General features: G+C 49.3%; 1 protein-coding gene across 10 annotated transcripts in view; it reads right to left on the bottom strand.

The window, feature by feature from the left end:
• The window catches only part of SEMA5A (semaphorin 5A), a 460606-nt gene that overhangs the window by 288306 nt on the left and 153314 nt on the right, over positions 1-18986 (bottom strand). For 8 of the 10 annotated variants that reach the window (XR_004284305.1, XM_032337782.1, XM_032337773.1 and 5 more), the window contains one exon: positions 9269-9465. Coding sequence is in view for 9 of the 10 variants with exons in the window: in XM_032337782.1 (XP_032193673.1) it covers positions 9269-9389 (121 nt within the window). In the remaining variant the exon portion in view is untranslated. Of the gene's footprint in view, positions 1-9268; positions 9466-14198; positions 14220-14270; positions 14586-18986 lie in introns of those variants that run through there. The other 2 variants (XM_032337780.1, XM_032337779.1) reach the window with 2 other exon arrangements.

The following is an 18986-nucleotide window of genomic DNA, read 5'->3' as shown; positions in this document are numbered from 1 at the left end:
AGCAAAGGGGAAATTAAGGAACAGCCCTTCCTATAAGGCTGAAGTCACCTTCTGGACCTTCCTCACTCCACACAAAGCAAGCTTTAGGAAATAAAGTGATAGTGTGATGATTACATTAGGAAACAGACTACATTTAGAAACCTCGATGGACTCCTTTCTGCGCCATCAATGTTCGAGATCATCAGTAACCGAGAAACGTCAGCCCCGCTGTCTGTTGGAGCTGGCGTCACGCTTGGTCTCTCCAGTGTAACCGTGGCTGTTTGTCCTGCCTGATATTAGAGTAAGACAAGAGAAGCAAAAGCCAAGAAGAATACCGTCGGAATAAAACTTCCTCACTCTAGGGGTGCTTGGGTGGCTCAGTCGGTTAAGCATCTGCCTTCGGTTCACGTCATGATCCCAGGGTCCTGGGTTCTAGCCCCGCATCGGGCTCCCTGCTTGGCCGGAAGCCTGTTTCTCCCTCTCCCACTCCCACTGCTTGTGTTCCTTCTCTGGCTCTCTCTCAATCTGTCACATAAATAAACTCTTAAAAAAAAAAAAAAAACTTCATTCACTCTAAATTTACTCTTCATCTCTTACTTCATATATAAAATAAGGATAAGATTTTTTTTCTGCCTCCAGCATGAGAACGGATGAAGGGCCCACGTAATGCTTAGAGAGACTAGAATATGCACACAGATAAATAAAGTATAGTGACATACCATCTGAGGACAAGTGAAATGACTGCTTTAAATCGGAATCCTGACAATAACGTAACAAAATCTTATTCCCCAGTCTTAATGCAATCCCATCACATACTTCACTTATATGGTATTCCATTTGTAGCCTTAAAATGATAGAAACTATTTCCCCACCTAGACAAATCAATCAAATAAATTGAAATTTTTATCTCGAGATACAATATAGATGTTCAATCTTATACATAATTTCATTAGTGGCCTTAAAGCACAAAAAATAATACTGAAGTCATTAATAATTCTCAAAACCCAATACACCATTTTCATCAGAGAATGAAAGAACAGACAATAAGGACTGTCTCAGCTCTCAACAGTCAAAGACAAATAACGACAGTAAAGTTCAATGTTGCAGGTCTCATGGGTGGCTCAGTGGGTTAAGTGTCTGCCTTCAGCTTGGGTCATGATCCCAGGGTCCTAGGATCAAGCATCAGGCTCACTCCTCAGTGGGGACTCTGCTTCTCCCTCTGCCTCTTCCCTGTTCATGCTCTCTCTCACTCTCTCTCAAATAAATAAATAAAATCTTAAAAAACAAACAAAGAAAAATGGTTCAATGCAGGTATTGGATCCAAATCACCCAGTGCGTAACCCATGGTGGTTTACTCTGCATTTCTTCTACCTTCACGTGTACTCATGAATGATCACGATATGCCTACGTTATAGAGTTGAAAACTGGTGGATTTTTTATTTCATTTTTGAAAGATTTTATTTATTTATTTGACAGAAAGAGATCACAAGTAGGCAGAAGGGCAGGCAGAGAGAGGGGGGAAGCAGGTTCTCTGCTGAGCAGAGAGCCCAACGCAGAGCTCAATCCCAGGACCCTGAGATTATGACCTGAGCCGAAAGCAGAGGTTTAACCCACTGAGCCACCCAGGCACCCCGAAAAGTGGTATATTTTTTAAATATTCCATTTTTCAGAGAGCACACTAGCAACAGACGTGACAATAAAAAATGTATTCCCAAATGCAGTTTTTAATGTACAAAACAGGCAGCATTCCTATGCCTTCGTGGCTTCGCCTGCAAATAGGTTGGAATATTTTGCCCGTGTGATTCTGACAGCACGTTATACGAACCGTTCAGTCATGTGCATGATAACAAAAGTCAAATTATTTACGGAACCAAGACCTTGTAAGTCTCCATAAAAACACTCTTCCTCCCCAGATAAACTCCCAGGAGGGCAACTCATATCCTGTTATGAAACCGAAACAAATCACACTTGGTTTATGCAGGTTTTACATTGTACAAAGGAGAACCTTGCCTTCAAGAGTGTTCTCCACAGTCAGCAGAGTCTCGCCATACCTACACGCTAATCGGAGTCAGATGAAAACATTAGAACTAAGTAATAAAATGAATTTCCCACCATATATTTTGAATTAAAATAATTTTTCCTACTCCTCCCTTGGAGAAAGGAGGCCACTGTCATACAGTCACACGCATCATTGACTGTGAAGGTCACACGGCCGATCTGAGGCAGATGAATGGGGAGAATCAAGCCAAGTCACTTCAGTTCAGGCTCAGGCACCCAAAGACCGTGAAATTTCTAAAATCTTCTGGGTAACAGAAATCATCTCTGGCAGCCCTTCCTGTAGGGATGAGGGCCCAGGTCCTCATCCTTAGAGAATGGGGGCCACCCAGCCAGCACCGACATCACAGGCCTGACTGGGGCACCGGACCCCAGGACGACACAACCCAGAGGAGCCCTGGAGCACCATGGGAGACCACGGAACTGTGGGACACGCGTGGGGCCAGGGGACACGTGGAGCTGTGGCACAGAAACGAGGCCTTTGGCCCCCTTCTGCCATCCCCATCCTTGGGCGTTGGGAGGGAATTGAGGCCGCCCAGGCTATGCCTTCTTCAGCCCCACGGGAAGCATGTGGCACAGTGAGGAAGCCTGTGGTCCCAGGGACGGTAAGGCAGCCACGGAAGGAGACAACTGTTGGGACAGTGGCAGGAATGGTGGCCAGTGGGGCGGTATTGTGTACACAGGGACACGTGTACACAGCCACCTTACAGACTGGAAGGAAGACCTCCCTCTGTCTCAGAGGTGGGAAGAGGCTGTGGGTCCCAGTAAGTGACCCCGAAGAAGACAGTTACAGAGTACGTCAGAGATGACTGCTGCCAACATTTAACAAACCAATGCTTCCAGCACACACACACGCAAATCCAATGGAATATAATTATAGGATTCAAAAGAAAGAGCAGAATTTGTGAAAAATATCCATACCATGGTATGAGAATAGATCCCAAGTTCAAAACCCTACATTGCACACTTTACACCATGGTTCCTTCAATGACCTAAGACTACCCGAGGAGATTAAAGACAGCGGTTGAAACACAAGGGCCACGCCAGTCCCAGTCCTGCCGCCGCGGTTCCAGCTTGGGCTGGAACACCCGTTTTGATCCCCTCAGATGTCTCTCCCGAGATGTGGGCCAAATGCCGCTAACCCGCGTGCAGCGTTTATACGGTGCTGTCCAGAGTTCCCAAACACGTCCCTGACCCATCGGGGAGTCCTCAGGCAGGGAGGCCGTCCACGGGAACACCAAGGAGTCAGAGGTCAAGATCTCAGGCACCCTAGCGTGGAAAAACCGCTCCCTGGCCGATTCCGCAGGCAGGAGGAATCTTAGTAATCATTAATATTAAGCGCTGCCAGAGAAGGCACTGAAGACAGGCTTCCAGATTCATCACGATATCCAGCCTCCGAGGCAAATAAAGCCTAATTGTGGCTTGACCTACCCACTGGTGGTCCTCCTCCGTGCCTGCTGCAAAACTGTCCCCTGTAAACCAACTCCTCTAAGCGGAGAGCACTCTAATAACAAGCACGCTGGGTAAACTTTAATCAATAAGCAAACAAAGGCAGAATATGGCACATCGCCTTAAGTGGACATTAAACATTTAAAACTCATTTCAGAGATGGTTATGAGACTCAGTAAGCATGCTGAGAAACAGGCTGTCTTGAAGGGTCACTATTTTTTCCCGCTTTATTGGAGCAGACATTTCAGCAAATGACAAGGACAGACATGTCAACGGCGTGTCTGCGACGGGACGGGCGTGTCCGCGACGGGACGGGCTGTTTCAGCGGCCGCTCCACGGTCAAGGACAAATGTCCCAGAACACGCAGTCAAGGGTCTGACTCTGCAAACACAGCAAGCTCTTAGAGTGTGTCCAGCAAGGAAGTCTGCTCCACACGAGAAGCCCATGGGGGCAAATATTTTATCTAGGTGGGGGGGGTCCTGCCAGCCTCTTCCACACACACCCCCCCCCCGCCCCCAGAAACTGAAGCAAGGCTTCAACAGAGCGAGCTTCACCGTTTGCAGACCTGACTGCAGCACCAGCCCACGGCGGGCAGAGCGCCTCCGAGGCCGAGTAAATCCTGAAGGTTTTCAAGACGTTACCAGTCAAGGCTACGCGGTCCCGCCGGTACTTCTCCGCGCTCCCTCGGGCCTCTCCAGCGCTCTTGTACGGCGCGCTCCCACAGAGGCCTTCATGCGGGACACCAGGGACTTCCCGCTGGGGGGTAACCTGGGCCTTTTCGAGGATGAACTCGGCCCTAACATCCCCCAGGGAGTCTCTGGCGTGTGTTGTGACGAACAGCCTCACCCCGTCTTCAGAGACGTCCCTCCTTCCTAAGGAAGGACTCGTGCTCTCAGCCCATGGCCTGCCTACTCCTTCCCCGCCGAGAGGGAGAGACGGAGGTCCTCAGGGACCCCCTCCCCTTGCAGCCACCCCCACCGCTAACTCTCCTGCGTCCTGGGCCCCCCGGCCCCCCACCCCCCCGACTCACCGGAGGTGGGGTCCGCTTCCTGTAGGCTAATCTCCCGCCTGCGCCCGGTATCCGATCGCCCCTACGGCCCGGCCCGGGGACTCTGCCTAATCAGTGACCGCCTCCTCTCCGCAGCCTCTTCTGCCACCGGCCTTTCCCCATCGCCGCTTAAGGATGATTAAGTGACGCGCTCTCCGAGGCTGCCCCGGCTCTCCCGTCCCTGCCGGCCCAGCCGATCGCCGGCTCCTTTTCTAACCCCCACTTCACCGCACATTTGTTTCTCTGCTTGTTACCATCTAGTTTCTTCCCAGCGCTGTCCTGAAACTGCTCGGACATATGCCACGGCTTAGATTTAATTGTGTCCCTTCTCTCCACCTCCCCAAAAAAGACCCACGGAAGGCCCACCCTTGGGGTCTGTGAATGAGACCTTACTTGGAATGAGGGTCTTTTCCGATGTCATTCGTTACGATGGGCTCATGCTGGGTGAGGGTGAGCCCTACTCCAGCGTGACCAGCGTCTTTATAAAAAGAGGAGCCCACGAGAAGACACAGCGACGCCAAGAGAATGCCCTGTGCGTCCGGACTCAGGCTGGAGGGATGAGCCAGGGAGCCTGGGAAGGCCACGGCCTGCGGACGACTCCCAGAAGTTAAGAGGCAAAGGATTCTTCCCTAGAGCGGTCACAGAAAGCAGGGCCCTTCTGACACCTGGGGTGTCTGTTGTTGTTGCTGTTTTGTTTTTCTACTTCTGGCCTCCAGAACTGTGAGAGAGGATATTTCTGCTGTTACAAGCCACCCTGTTACCGGAGCCCTAGGAAGGTAATATACAGATCGTAGGACTCCCAGGGCCTCCCCGACGAAAGTCCTGGACAAAACCACAAGGAGCGGTCGCTCTGCCCTCTGGGCCACGTCAGCCTCGAACTCGGCATCATCTGATGCGCGGAGGGCGGCCTCTCCCTTCCCGATCTCAGCGGCACAGCCCACCGGATGGCGGGCAGGAACTCAGCTTTCTCAATCTAAGAATCATCATGTTCCATTCCCTTCTCTACTCCATACGGAATCGACAGCAAGAACAGTCCGGCTCCCGCCCCTTGAGCTTAGTGCCTCGTGCCTGCTCGCTCCGATCACGGAGGCGACCTCAGGACGGGCTCTCCCTGCTGCCTCGGCCACTCTGAACACCGGGACTATCCAGGTGGGCAGCGCTTCTCAACAGGCCTCCCGATGCGGGACGATGCGGGACCCCTGCAGCCACGTGAGCCTCGTCTCCCCGACCTCCTCTCCATAACCTGAAGGAAGGGTTCGTGGCTCACCTCACAGGAAGCGTGCCGGGACCTGTGAGAGCCCCTCCCTCACGCCAGGGCCTTAGCCCTTGTTCTCTCCTCTCCCCAAGGCACCTTTCCACTCATCACACTCCTAAACACGTTCGAGAACCATTCAGGGCTCATCTCTGCTGTCTTTGCCTCATCCCAGAAGCCTGTAACGACCCCCTTAAAACCCGGGCTCTCAGGTCCAGACGCCCCCTTTCCTGGGCTCCCTCGGCACCCAGCCAACACACCTCTTAGGATCCTGAACAGAATGTAATGCAATGTTCCTTTGGTTTACAGTCCCAGAGATATCCTAACCCCCTACATGGGGACTGTTTTCTTGCTCTACCTCCTCAGTACTTAGTACAAACCATGGTACAGAACAGAAGCCTATTAAATGTTTGCTAAACATTTGCTCCAACTTAAACATGAGCAAGTTAAAATTATGCTGGGAGATCCTTGATGAGCTATGGGATTAGTCCAAATCCCAAAGAGTGATAGTACACTCCCCCGGAAAGGCTGGTGGGAAAGAGATCCTCACACCCAGGGCAAAGGAGAACCCAAAATGGCACCACCTTCATGAAAGGGAACTGGGCGGTATCTAGCAACACCACATATGCATTTACCTCTTGACCCAACAGTCCCAGTGCTAGCAATCTCTGCCGGCGGTACCCTTGCAAAGGATTAAGCAATGTCTCAAGTAGGCATCACTCATCGTAACTCTACCCATGACCACAAAGGACAGAACACACCCTCAATGTCTCCCCGTTGGGAGCTGCTGGTACACTTTGGTCCATCACACAGTGAAGAGCTCTGAGCTCTGGAAGGGAGTGGCAGGGAGCCTGCCGCTGGGGTGTGGACTCCATGATATACCACCATGTCAAGAAAATGCTAGATGGCGAAGAGAAGCAGGGACCATAAAACAGAAGTAAAACAGCTGAGTGCAGAGAGAGGGAACGGGCGGAGGAAGCACGAGTGACGGCAGATTCTCTGAGCTTTCCTTGTTTTCCTTAATGAAACCTTGCAACACGACAAAATAAGGTAAATTCTTTTTTTTAATTTCTAAAAATCAAAAGGGAAATTAAACAAATGAAAGGCACCCAGGTTTCGAGTCGGTAGCATCGCCGCGCAGAAGGAAACGACTTCAAGCGAAGTAATTGCTTCCGTTTCCCAAGGCCCTGGGCAGCCGGAGGCCTGAAAGAAGAGAAGCCGACCACCTCACAGGGGCTTCAGTGGGTCAAAAACAACTACAGTTGCTGGACTCTCGCTCTGAAATGACACAGGGTCTGCTGCAGAGAAAGGCAAAGGAACGTTCTGGTAGCGGCAGAGACCCAGGACTCTGTGCCCAGGACAAAAAGACACAGACAGAAGGTAGAGAGAGGAGGCTGAGAGAAGCCCGAGCATCCCGGAGGCGAGCTGGAAGCACCCGGAGCAATCACGGCACCATTTTAAAACTTTTTCCTGACCTCTGTGCATGGAAAAGACCTAACACTGGGGACATGTGTGCTTCAATCAGCCCAAAATGGCTGATGCTCAGGTCGACGGGAGGAAGTGATGGGAAGGAAGGAGTCAGGAGCATCTTGCTGCCCCAGAGAGCAAGCCACTGGCACAGGCACCTGGGTGATATCAGAAGAGCTCAGGAGCCCACTTGAAGAGGCTTCCTTGGGCTTCAAATGAGATGATTTCACCCCTGTAAGCATCAAAACTGCAGCTGCTTGAAATATTTTAAATGTTAACATCCATACAGTAACAACGATTCTAATAACCAAAATAAGAAAACAAGACAAAACAAAAAGTAAGCGTAACACCTTACTTGCTCCCTTCACATAATGTTAGAACACCAACTAGTCTTTAAAAAATAAAAAAAAATAAATAAAAAAAATAAAAACCTAGGAAAGGAAAAAAGCATTAATTCTTACTTTTCTAAGCCTCAGAATATTCAAATAGTTGATAAGGGAAACTTACTTTATACAGAAGTATTCTTGCTATTCAATGAAGAAAGAATAATAAAATTAGGAAATCCCAGCTTTACAGCATTGGATGAATCAGTAGGTCTAGGCCGTGACCATCACTGACTGCTAATTTCACACCTAGACAGAACCGCCTCCCCACGGAGGACACAGCAGCATCCGTGCCACAGGGAAGACAGAAAGATGTGAACCTGAATCAAAGCCGCCTCCTGATGCCACTATGAGTTTACACAAATACTCAGGACAGAAGAACATGTGAACACCAAGGGGACGCACTTGGCAAAATCCAGACTGTGGGAAACTCTAAAAGACAAACAGCTCGGATTTCTTCTGTAATTAATTTGCACAGGCAGCAAAACCACCACAACAAAACAGCAGAAGACCAGCGGTTGCAGAGCATGAGCTACATTTAGATCCTGAGTCAACCCAACGGTACCAAGAAAACACATCCGCATTCATGAGACCATCAGGGATCTCACAATACTCACTGGATGTCAAATGACTTTATGGAATTAGGTTGGGGTTTTGGGGTAGATTTTAGGGGTTTTTTGTTTTGTTTCGCATTTTTGTTCTGATGCAATAATGGTGCTGGGAATCCCCTTTCTTTCATAGTCATGCACTGAAATAATACAGATACAGTTACATGATTTTTTGAATTTGCTTTAAAGTAATCTGGTGGGGGTGGGGTGAAGCATGGGTGGGATTTAAAAGAAAAAGCCAGACCATGAATGAATGAGTGTTGGGTTGGGCATTCCGTAGACAATTCTTTCTCTCTTTGCAGATATTTGAAATTTTTCATGATATGAAGTTTAAAACATAACAAAACATAAAGCTATTTATCGGATACATTATTAAAATACAGTATCTGATTAGTTATATAGTTAGCTTGATAATATAACTTAAAGTACCTTGAGGGCAGGGACCAAGACTAATTTATTTTTCATCCTGAAAGCTTAGAGTACCCATGGTACAGAGAGCCCTAAATGAATTCTGATAAATAAAAGAAAAAGATGACCAGATATACATACTAAGTAATTAATCCCACAGATCCAAGACGTCCTTAAGACAGTAAATCAATTCCATCTGCCATGCCGTGTCAGATAGGGACCAAGGCACCAAGTTTGGTGGTAAGACTAAGGCTTTGCTGGGAAACACCGAAAGGAATTTTTTGTTACTTGGGGTTGTTATTCTTTCTGTGGATCACATTTTCAGGCCCTGGTTCGAATACCGAGGAGGCTCGCAGCACCTTTAAATAAAGGCGGCCTTGACGATGGGATTTTCTACCCACGATAACTCCGATTTTAAATTCTTCTCAAGATCGTAGTAATCAGTTTCCGGACAGGAAACTCTTGCAGTGCAGGATTTTGTATTCTTGCTCGTACTTTAAACAGTGTCTAAAGCGAGAGTCCCAGAATGCCAGGGCAATAACCAGCGCTATTCTCTATCCCTGACCATGGAAAGTGCATGTAAGTGGCACCCTTGTGTTCGGGGGTGCCTGCCCCTCACCTTTATAGGAGATGACCGGGTGCTCCGCTCTCTGGCACTGAGACGCGTCTGATTCCGGCTGGGCGAGTCTCCACCACCCCACGATGGAGAGCAGCCATGCAACGGCGCGGGTCCCCTTCATGGTGGGCAGACGGCTTGGACTCGGGGCACGTGTCTTCTAACCAGAAGCTCGCCTTCCTGTCATGTGGGGCAAGTGCCTAAAACACACAAAAGAAAATAATGAGATGAAGGTGAGTTCACGTGTTCTGGTGGGCGGGGCGGTCTTTTAGTTAGGCCTCATCACGATCTCTTTAAAAATGAGAGCTTTTGGGTGCTTGGACAAACCTACCTTTTTCTAGGTGGCATTTCAAATATGTGCATCTTGGTACAGACCTCTCTTCCTGCCCATAATTTTGGGAAATAACCCATTTATTATAAAAGAAGGAGAAATGTTCAAGTTTAAGCCATACCCAGTCATCACTCATGAAGAAAGCAGCTTAAGACTTGTAACCGCTGATGACTTTTCCCTTGAAATATCTTCCTCACCCCCTTCATGCTCGCGTAGAAATCCTGAGGCTCCCTGCCTTTCCCTTTTTGACATCCGAAGCCCCTGTTTAACAATGCCACGACCACAGTCTTCTCTCGATAACCTGATATTATGCTACCCAACTCTTAAATTAAAAGTGCCCATATTTGGTGAATTTGTCCTTTAAAATTTATAGATGACCTGCCTGCAAAGTTCCTCGCTAGAAATCAGACGTGAGTCCAAAAAAAAAAAAAAAAAATTCATAGTGAGCACCTACTAGGTGAGATGAAATTCCTAGGCTGGGAGCTGGAAGGCTTTAAAGATTACGAATAATTGAGAAGATTAATAAGCTTTAAAATAAGGTGGGCTTATAAAAATAAATAGAAGCTAAGCCATTAGAAAAGTGTGCATAGGGGCTGGAGTGTTCTAGGACTTAGGAGAGCGCCACCGCTGTTTAGAGGAACCCATGACAGGTCCCGTGAGGAGCTCACATTTGGGATCCATACTGAAGGATAAAGAGGTTCTAGAAGTGCATTTCAAGCCAAGGGAAGAGGATGAAAACAAGCTCCTGAGGAAGGAGGCAGTAATAACAGTTTGGGGAATGGTTTACTGTACTTGAGACAGACCCCAACAGATGGAAAGGAGAGTTAGTGAGAAGCAGCTTAGACAGGAGTGGGGTTAAGATCCGGAAGGGGCTCTACGCCAAGGTCTGAGGTCTCCATTTCTAGTCAGCAAGTACCATGGTATAGTCGCTGCAGAAGAAACGGAAAGGGTTGGTCTGGAGAGTGAAGAACATTAAGATAGAGAAGCTAATTTGAACCTACAGCAACTACTCAGAAGAGAAATAAATGAAGCTGGAACTTGAGGCGTTACCCCTGTGAATAGAAATTCAGGCAAGACAGCAATCTGGCACATTAAATTTGGCCACAGCTTCTTCGACGCAGGTTCAACCCGGGTTCATGCCCGTTCTCTCGACTCTGAATTGGCTCAGTAACTGTTTTATTCACTCGAGTTTCACTGAAGTGATGGCACGCTAGTTTCCAAGCCCCGATCCTAAGAGCCTGGCAATTTCCACCTCCTGTCTCTTAGAACACACATTCCCTGGGGTGCTAAGAAACCAGATCAGGGGACGCCTGGGTGGCTCAGTTGGTTAAGCAGCTGCCTTCGACTCAGGTCATGATCCCAGCGTCCTGGGATCAAGTCCCACATCGGGCTCCTTGCTCGGCAGGGAGCCTGCTTCTCCCTCTGCCTCTGCCTTCCACTCTGTCGCCTGTGCTCGCTCTCGCTCACTCTCTCTTTCTGACAAATAAATAAAATCTTTAAAAAAAAATAAAAAGAAAAATAAAAAAATAAAAAAGAAACCAGATCAGAAGTCCAGCTACCCCGAGACAGTCATGTTACCGAGACCAATTGGAGGGATTCCCAGGGACCTTTCCCGCTGAGCCCAGCTTCCCAGCCTTCCCCACCGAAGCACCTGACTGATATGTGAGCAAAGCCAAAAGCCACCAAGAAACTTCAATATCACAAAAGCAAAAGAATCGCCCAGTTGAGCTCTGCCCCCAATCCTACCCTGCAAAGTATGAAATATACAAAACAGGGGTTGTTCTAATCTGCTACATTTGGGGGAAAAGAAAGCAAAGAGCCACAGACAGACTCAAGACAGACAGTATCAGTGACCACCAGAGCAGCAGTGTTCCTCATTTAAATGTCAGAATCCACAGAAGAACTTTGTTTAGATGAGAGCGTGAGACTTCGGTTTCACGCGTGTGCGGCTGAAGACGCTGAGGGAATATTTAAGGGAAGGCAGCAGGCTGCTCAAAATCCAGGTTGGGTGCTCAGAAAAAGGAATTCGGAGACAGCACTTGAGGTCTGGAAGATGGACATTCTGGGTGAGGTTTAGCTTCAGCAGGGGAAAGCATGGAAGCAAAAGAAAGGGTTAAAAAGAACCCCTCCCCCCAACTGGGCAACTGTAATTTCACAAGTGACCCTACAAAGAGAAGGAAAACAGAAATGGAGCACCAGAGACACAGGGCAACCCAGAAATCCAGGGAGACTGGAGCACAGATATTACACATTTTAATTTTTTAAGGAATAATGTATTTATTTTAGAGAGGGAGCAAGAGGGCACGTGAGAGAGGGGGATGAGGTGGGAGAGGCAGAAGGAGAGACTCTTCCTCGCAGCAAGGAGACGGGGACCACGGGCACCAGTCCGACCCCAAGACCCAACTCAGGCCAACCACGAGCGAAGAGCAAATTCTTCCCTTGCACACACTTTTTCCATGTGTCAGACCCAAGCCAACACACAATCCCTTCCGTTAACTGTGAACCGAGTCAGACAGCCCCACAGCCCATGGACCTGCCCCACGCTGACAGCAGCCTCGCTCCCATCTCCAGCCGGACACCGCAGCCTCCAGAAGGAAAGAGAGAGAAAAGCCACACAAGTGCCTGGAACATGCCTTCCCTGTCACTTTCAGAAAGTGACAATTACGGAAGCGGGCCATGCGCTGTCAGTCCCGTGGAAAGACAGCTAAAACGGGACACGGAGTTCGATGGCGAGGAGACAAAATTACACACTGCCCACGTTAACCTAAGGAAAGCGCATTGCATGAGAACAGGTGGTTTCTAGAAGTTTGTAATTTTCAGGCTGTAACAGGGTACCTTTTTTCTCAAAATAAAGACCCTCTAAATAGCCGTCCTGGTTAGGTGCCAGGGAAGGGCATTCAGTCTTCGCTGAGAGGGGGCTTTTCTCAGAAGCCACCCGGTGAGCTGATTCCTTGAATCATCTTTCCGTCCGCACAGCTTAGATCTCGGGCTCTAAGGTCCCTCCATCCAGGACTAGGCAACTCCAGCTTCCCCTGAATACAACAAAGCCCTCCTCTCTTGCGGGTGCATATTTATACGAGGGATTTTAGCGCCCATCTCAGCACTACTGACAACTAGAGCCGGATAATTATCTTCTCTGGCAGCTACTCTGTGAACCCAGCGGCATCCCTGGTCTCCACCCACTCAACACCAGCATCGGCCCCCGCCCCACACGTGCCAACAAAAATCGCCTCAATTGCCAAATAGCTCCCAGTTGAGACCTTCTGATTCCCAAGGATCATCTTTCCTCCCCTCTTTAGAAATCAGACAAGCAACGATCACTTGATCGTTTCTTTTAAAATACATAAATTACCCAGCTGACTTTGTATGGACTCATTTCAGCAAAATTCCGATAAAAATGGAAGTCTCGTTAATTACAACTACTTGCTATGCTGGGCAGATGCATGAGGAAGGAAATTTCAAGGGATCGATTTCAATAAAAGTCGTTCTGGGTTCATCCTAGCACCTCTGGAATTTTTCAAAATATATTAGGTGATTTAATGCTAAACAAGAGAGTTTGCCAATAGGCAGATGTAGCACAACAGGCTGGGTTGGGTACAAATAAAACATTTTTTTCTGCATCTGCTTCAAAATCCCTGAAGCCTTCCTTTCCTTTCCTGATGTGGGAGGCACCCTCTATAAGCACCATCTCCATAAGCAAAACTCTGTATGTGAGTGTTTGTGCAATAAATAACATTTCCCATTCACACCCACACTGCAAATGAATAGGCTTGGGCAAACAAAAAAAATGACTGTTCCTTTTAGTTTAAAAAAAAATGTTGTCAGATAAAAAAAGAAATCCGAAGAATGAAAGCTTACACAGAAAGTTCTGCTTCGGGAACAAAGTCTAACCAGTTATTAATAAAAAAAGAGACCTACAATGAGCTTAACATACTTCTGGGCAGGCGAGGCTATTTCTTCTGAACTCCAGACCTACTGTGTGTTTGGAAACAGCCAGACCCCCTGGTGCAGTTCAGAATCCACAGAAACCCTCCGGCCCGGCTCCTACCTGCTGGCTTGATGGGCTGTCATGGGAGAGAAGATGCCAGATCAGGCAGGGAACGGAGTCTCTGTGCTGGCCGGGAGGACTCAGGCAGCCGCGCCCCACACCCGCCTGCCCACCTGCCTTCGGAGCAGCCACCCTTGTATCAAAGGGCTGAGGCACACGGGGACAAGTCAGTCCATGGAAACATCAGAAACACAAAAGGCAGGACAAGCAGGAGGGGGTGGACAGACGGCTCCTCCTGCTAGGTGGACGTGTCACGATCTTTCCACCTCTTGGCCCTATTCCAAGGTATCAGATGAACGGCTCACCCAAAGGCTAAAGTCCCAGCCCAAACTGAAAGAAACATTCCTCTATCAGGCACCCCTGTCCCCCCAGCCCCCCTGTACTGCACCACCACCACCACCCCCCCCCACCCATCCCCTGGCACGGCCAAATACGGGTCCAGGGTCCATTGCGCAATCATCAGCTGCTGCCAGGTAAACAGCCCTGCCCTATTCAAAACCCTCAGGATTCCTTCTAGGCTTTTTCAAAGAAGGCAGCATGCCTCTTCACCAAACCCCCATCTGCTAAGTCTCCATCCACTCCTCCCACGGCAAAGGCTTTCTTTCCATCAGCCTCTCTGGCCTCACCGGGGTCCGCAGAGCAAGGCTTGCAGCCACATCGGTACGTCTGCTGGGGCCACGGGCGTCCCTGAGTCTTTCCGCGCCCCCGAGGCTCAGGCCAGGTCCCCCTCCAGCCCACGTGGCGGCTCCTTTGCAGGGACCATGGGCTACCAGTTACGGTAGCTGCCTCCCCATCACGGGTGGCACGGACGCTCACACGATGCCCTGTTTCCCAGCTGGACTCATTTCAAAACAGACTGAACACCCCGTTACGGTGGCAGGTCGACGTGTTCCCACACGCTCGCCGCCGTCTGCTTGAATCCGGACTCACGGGGCCACCCCTCGACTGAACATTTGCAATTCACCCATCCCTTGCCCTGAGCAAACAACGCTGGGAGGTGGCTGTGCCGTCCCCTGGCACACGGGACAGGAAATGAGTCACCAGCCCATGGTATGTGAGGTGAGAGGGAGGTGAGATCACTTTGTAGCAGAGAAGTCAGAGGCTCAGGCGAGGTCAAGGATCCTGCGGGTGAATGAAGGTAGGAGCAGGTGAGGGCATGGGGGCCTCTGGCCAGCCGCACTGAAGGGGGCACCTGTGCCCGAGGAGCAGCCCTCCAGCACGGCGGGGGAGAGATGCAGAGGCCACGGTCCAGCCAAGATCGGTCGAGCAAGCAAACGTCTATCTTTTGATAACTGTCAGCCAGAAGTCGGAGCAAAGTCTCAGGAAACACGGCAGAAAGGAGACAGAAGCCGTTCCTTCTGAACAGGTTCCAGTCACAGTCAGTGCTCGGAAAAGAGGAACGAGCGGCTGATCCAGGAGGACCACAGCACCGGCTGCCTTCGGGGCTGGAGGGCACGTATCTTGAATGAATCTAGGGTCTTTCTTCACGACAGGATCAGATATTCTAGGCGCTCGACAGGAAATGGGATTAAATGAAGAATCAATAAAACACTAAGCTCACGTTAATGCACAGTGCTCGAGGAAATGGATTCTCCTAACCTTTTTCAAAACCAATAACTGCACATCTTATTCTTTGGGAAATAAAGTGAAATTAAAGCTTTGTTGTTATGGCGTAGAGTCTATGAGAAAAGTCAGAGTGTTCCCCAAACATACTGCATCTTTGATTGTTAACATATGGATTTTTTTGGTAAAAACTCAGTCCTTTTTATATTATTTTAACCCATGTGCCTTGATTTCCTAGTTACAGCCAAAAAAGATTTAACATCAATGAATTAGAGAATTTTAGGAACGTGTTCATGGAAACACGGACTGACATGACAGACGGGCACCACGGCTGCCCCCTTCGGGTAACTGGGTAAGGAGCTGGCTCTGTTACTCACAGATTGTTATCCCATCTGAACTGAGATAAGATGGAATTTTATGACTGTATAAAATGACCTCATGATATAAATGGGGAAAAACCAAACATTAAATGATTTTGCACATTTCAGTAACGGTTTGGCTCCAGTGACCTTGGTTTGTATCTCTCTACAAAGGGAACTGTTAGTACCGTTTTGCCTCCTTCCCCTTGTTTAGCTCCAGATCGCCTGGAGGAGCCATAAAAGTAAATGAAGTCCATTAGATACAATTATTATTTACACAAAGGCAATATTAATTTTATCTGTCAGCAGGTTTTAAAACTAAGCGAAAGTTCACTCAATCCATTTCTGTGCTACCTGAAGCAACCAGAGGCCCGAAAGGAAGGAAGGAAGGATGGACGGACGGACAGACGGAAGGAAGGAAGAGAGAGAAAGAGGGAGAGGGAGAGGGGAGGGGAGGGCAGGGGAGGGGAGGGAGAAAAGAGGGAGGCAGGGGGAGGGAGGAAGGCAAGGAAGGAAGAAAGGGGGAGGGAGAGAGGGAGGAAAAGGAAAGGAAAAGAAAAGAAAAATAACGGGCCCTTCAAGGCAACACACCTGTAACAACAACTTCTAGAAGATTTATCCAGAGACATTCCCCCAAGGCAGGAAATTCATATGGACACAATCGTGACTCATGGTGGATAAATGAGTATTCATAGCTCCCCTTGGTTTGTTTTTGGGTTTGTTTGTTTGTTTGTTTTTTAAGAATTTATTTATTTATTTGACAGAGAGAGGAAGCACCCTCAGGGGTAGGGTAGACACAGAGGGAGAGGGAGAAGCAGACTCCCCGCTGAGCAGGGAGCCGGAGGCAGGACTCGATCCCAAGACCCCGGGATCGTGACCCGAGCCAAAGGGAGACACTTAACGACGGAGCCCCCCAGGCACCCCTCCCATTGGTGTTTAGTTCAGCCAAGTAGGACCTGCGCGCCACTAGTTTCCTTGTCAACCAGAAGATGCACCGTGGAGGCCGACGCGCACCAGCACACAATGGCAGCAGGAGAGACGGATGCGCCCTGGTGTCTCCGTGGCCAACCAGCGTGGCCCGTCACGTCGTCTCCGCCGACCAGAGAGCTCGCGCCGCTGGCTGTCTGCACGGCCTTCCTGCTCGCCGACTGTCCCTTGGGTACTCCCAGCCCCCCAGCCCCGGGGTCCTAACACCCCACTTTCCTGTGAGCTTGTACATCCAGAACGCCCACTTCTCCGTCTTCCCGTCGAAGGAAGGGGCACCCCAAGCACTCCGGACTGGCATTTCTTCTCAGTGTGCGCACGCTCCGTGGCCTGTGTCCTCCAACTCACGCGACTTTCCATCCTTCCTAAAACCCGGTGCCTTCCAAATCTAGAACACTCTGCGAGACCTCTGCCCACAACCCACACACATAAACCAAAATATACGTCTTCACACAAAAAGGCAGAGGTTCGTCCCCCACAGGGGACCCCATCAGCGGCCTCCACCGACTGTCTCCTTCCGCCTGTCCCCTCTCACGGTTGGCCACCCCGTGGACTCAGGTACGGGCCCGTGGTCTGGGGACTCGCCTTCCGCTTCCCCTCCTCCATCTCGCCAGCCCACCCGGCCCCGGCATGGGGTCGCTACACCCCAACACTCTCCGCACCCACATCCACAGGCGTGCCCTCCGCCCCACCCAACCACAGGCCTCTCGTTCCGGCCTGCACAAGGTCAGCGGTTCCTTGACGGGCCTCCCTGCCTCTCCCCCAAATCGTCAAGCTCCGTCGGAGTTCACGTTGCTCGCCTGGCCCCACGGAACAGCAACGCCCGTCTCTGCTACAGCCTCAATCACCGGAAAACACCATTATGGGTGTTTCTGCCTCGCTCTAAAGCAGGCTGCGGGAAATGTCAGCCTCCGGACATCACGGGCATAGGACAGACGAACAGCCACCACCGGGGAAACGAATCCCTGCGGAGAAAATAATGCAAACCCACACCCACCTCTCTACGTTCCTCACAAAGCTTACGCTCCCATCGATAGGCCGTCCGCGTCCTCCGGTCGTCTGTGACTCTGCTCCTCCTTGTCACAGATGTTTTATTCCTCCATTAAAATTCTCTTAACATCTGGTCCAAATACAAAGATTCCCATGGTTTTGAAAAATGTCCTTTCTAAATGTCATAATTTTCCAATTAATGGTCAAAGGGATGAAGGGATTATTATAGGCAGAGCGGCTGAGAAGAGGAAGTCTCCTGGGCCTCGAAACACGAAAGCACATGGAAGACATAACCGAAGTGTGTGAACCCGGAGGGGCTCGCCTAAGCTATTCTGGGACACCATAACTCCTTGGAACCACTTGAAAAGTCAGAGGACAGAAAAAGGAGGATATTATAATTTATAGGAGAAGTCCACTTATCAAGTTCATTATCCTAGGGTGAAAACACAAATACCTTGAAATATTGTAAGATCTATTTACGGAAAATGGACTGCTGGTACACTTGAAAGAAAACAAGCATTATTTAATGAAAAGTCTCCTGGTTTATTGTTTTCAGATTTCAGTTGGGAACAACCTTTGTGCCTGATATCCAATAATATCTACTCACAATGGATCAGATATGTCACAGTTGACACATCTGACTTTATTCAAATCTGTCACCATCTTCAGTCTTAAAAAAATAAAAACTAAAACAGGAGGCCTCAGGAGAACTACTGTCATCCCTCCTTATCCGTCCGTGGCTCTGCTATCCATAGTCCCAGCCACCCTTAGTCAACCACAGGCCAGAGGCAGTTGAGCCTACTTCTGACGTGGGGCCCGAAGGTCAGTCGTAGCGTCACAGGATGTCACAGCACCTGCGTCACTCACTGCATTTCCCTTCGTCACACAGGCATTTCGTTACCTCACACCACACGAGAAGAAGGACGGATACAGGACGATAAGGTACCTAACTCTGATCACAGTATGTTCTTATAACTGCTCTCTCTCGGTTAGCTGTCCTTGTCAATCTCTTCCTAGGCCTGATGGAAAAACTGAATTGTCATCGATACGCATTACTAAAAAACAGGGGCCATAGAGAGTTTGGTACTATTTGTGGTTTCAGACATCTGCTGAGGGTCTTCGAACATATCCCCAGGAAACAGGGAGAGATAAGGGGGGGCCTACTGTATTTGTAATTTCGGGGTCAGTTTATTAAAAACAAGAATAAATGGGGCACCTGGGTGGCTCGGTCAGTTAAGCGTCCCAATCTTGATTTCGGTTCGGGTCATGATCTCTGGGTCGTGAGACTGAGCCCCACATCAGGCTCCGTGCTGGGTGTAGAGCCTGCTTACGATTCTCTCTCCCTCTCTCTCTGCCTCTCTCTCTCTGCCCCTGCACCCCTGCTCGCTCTCGTTCCCTTGCTCTCTTTCCCTCCCTCTTTTAAAAAAATAAAATAAAATAAAAACA

Source organism: Mustela erminea, chromosome 3, assembly GCF_009829155.1.
Source record: "Mustela erminea isolate mMusErm1 chromosome 3, mMusErm1.Pri, whole genome shotgun sequence".
Taxonomy (NCBI): Eukaryota; Metazoa; Chordata; class Mammalia; order Carnivora; family Mustelidae; genus Mustela; species Mustela erminea.
Note: the sequence above shows the minus strand (reverse complement) of the source record. Positions and strands in the feature narration are given on the sequence as shown.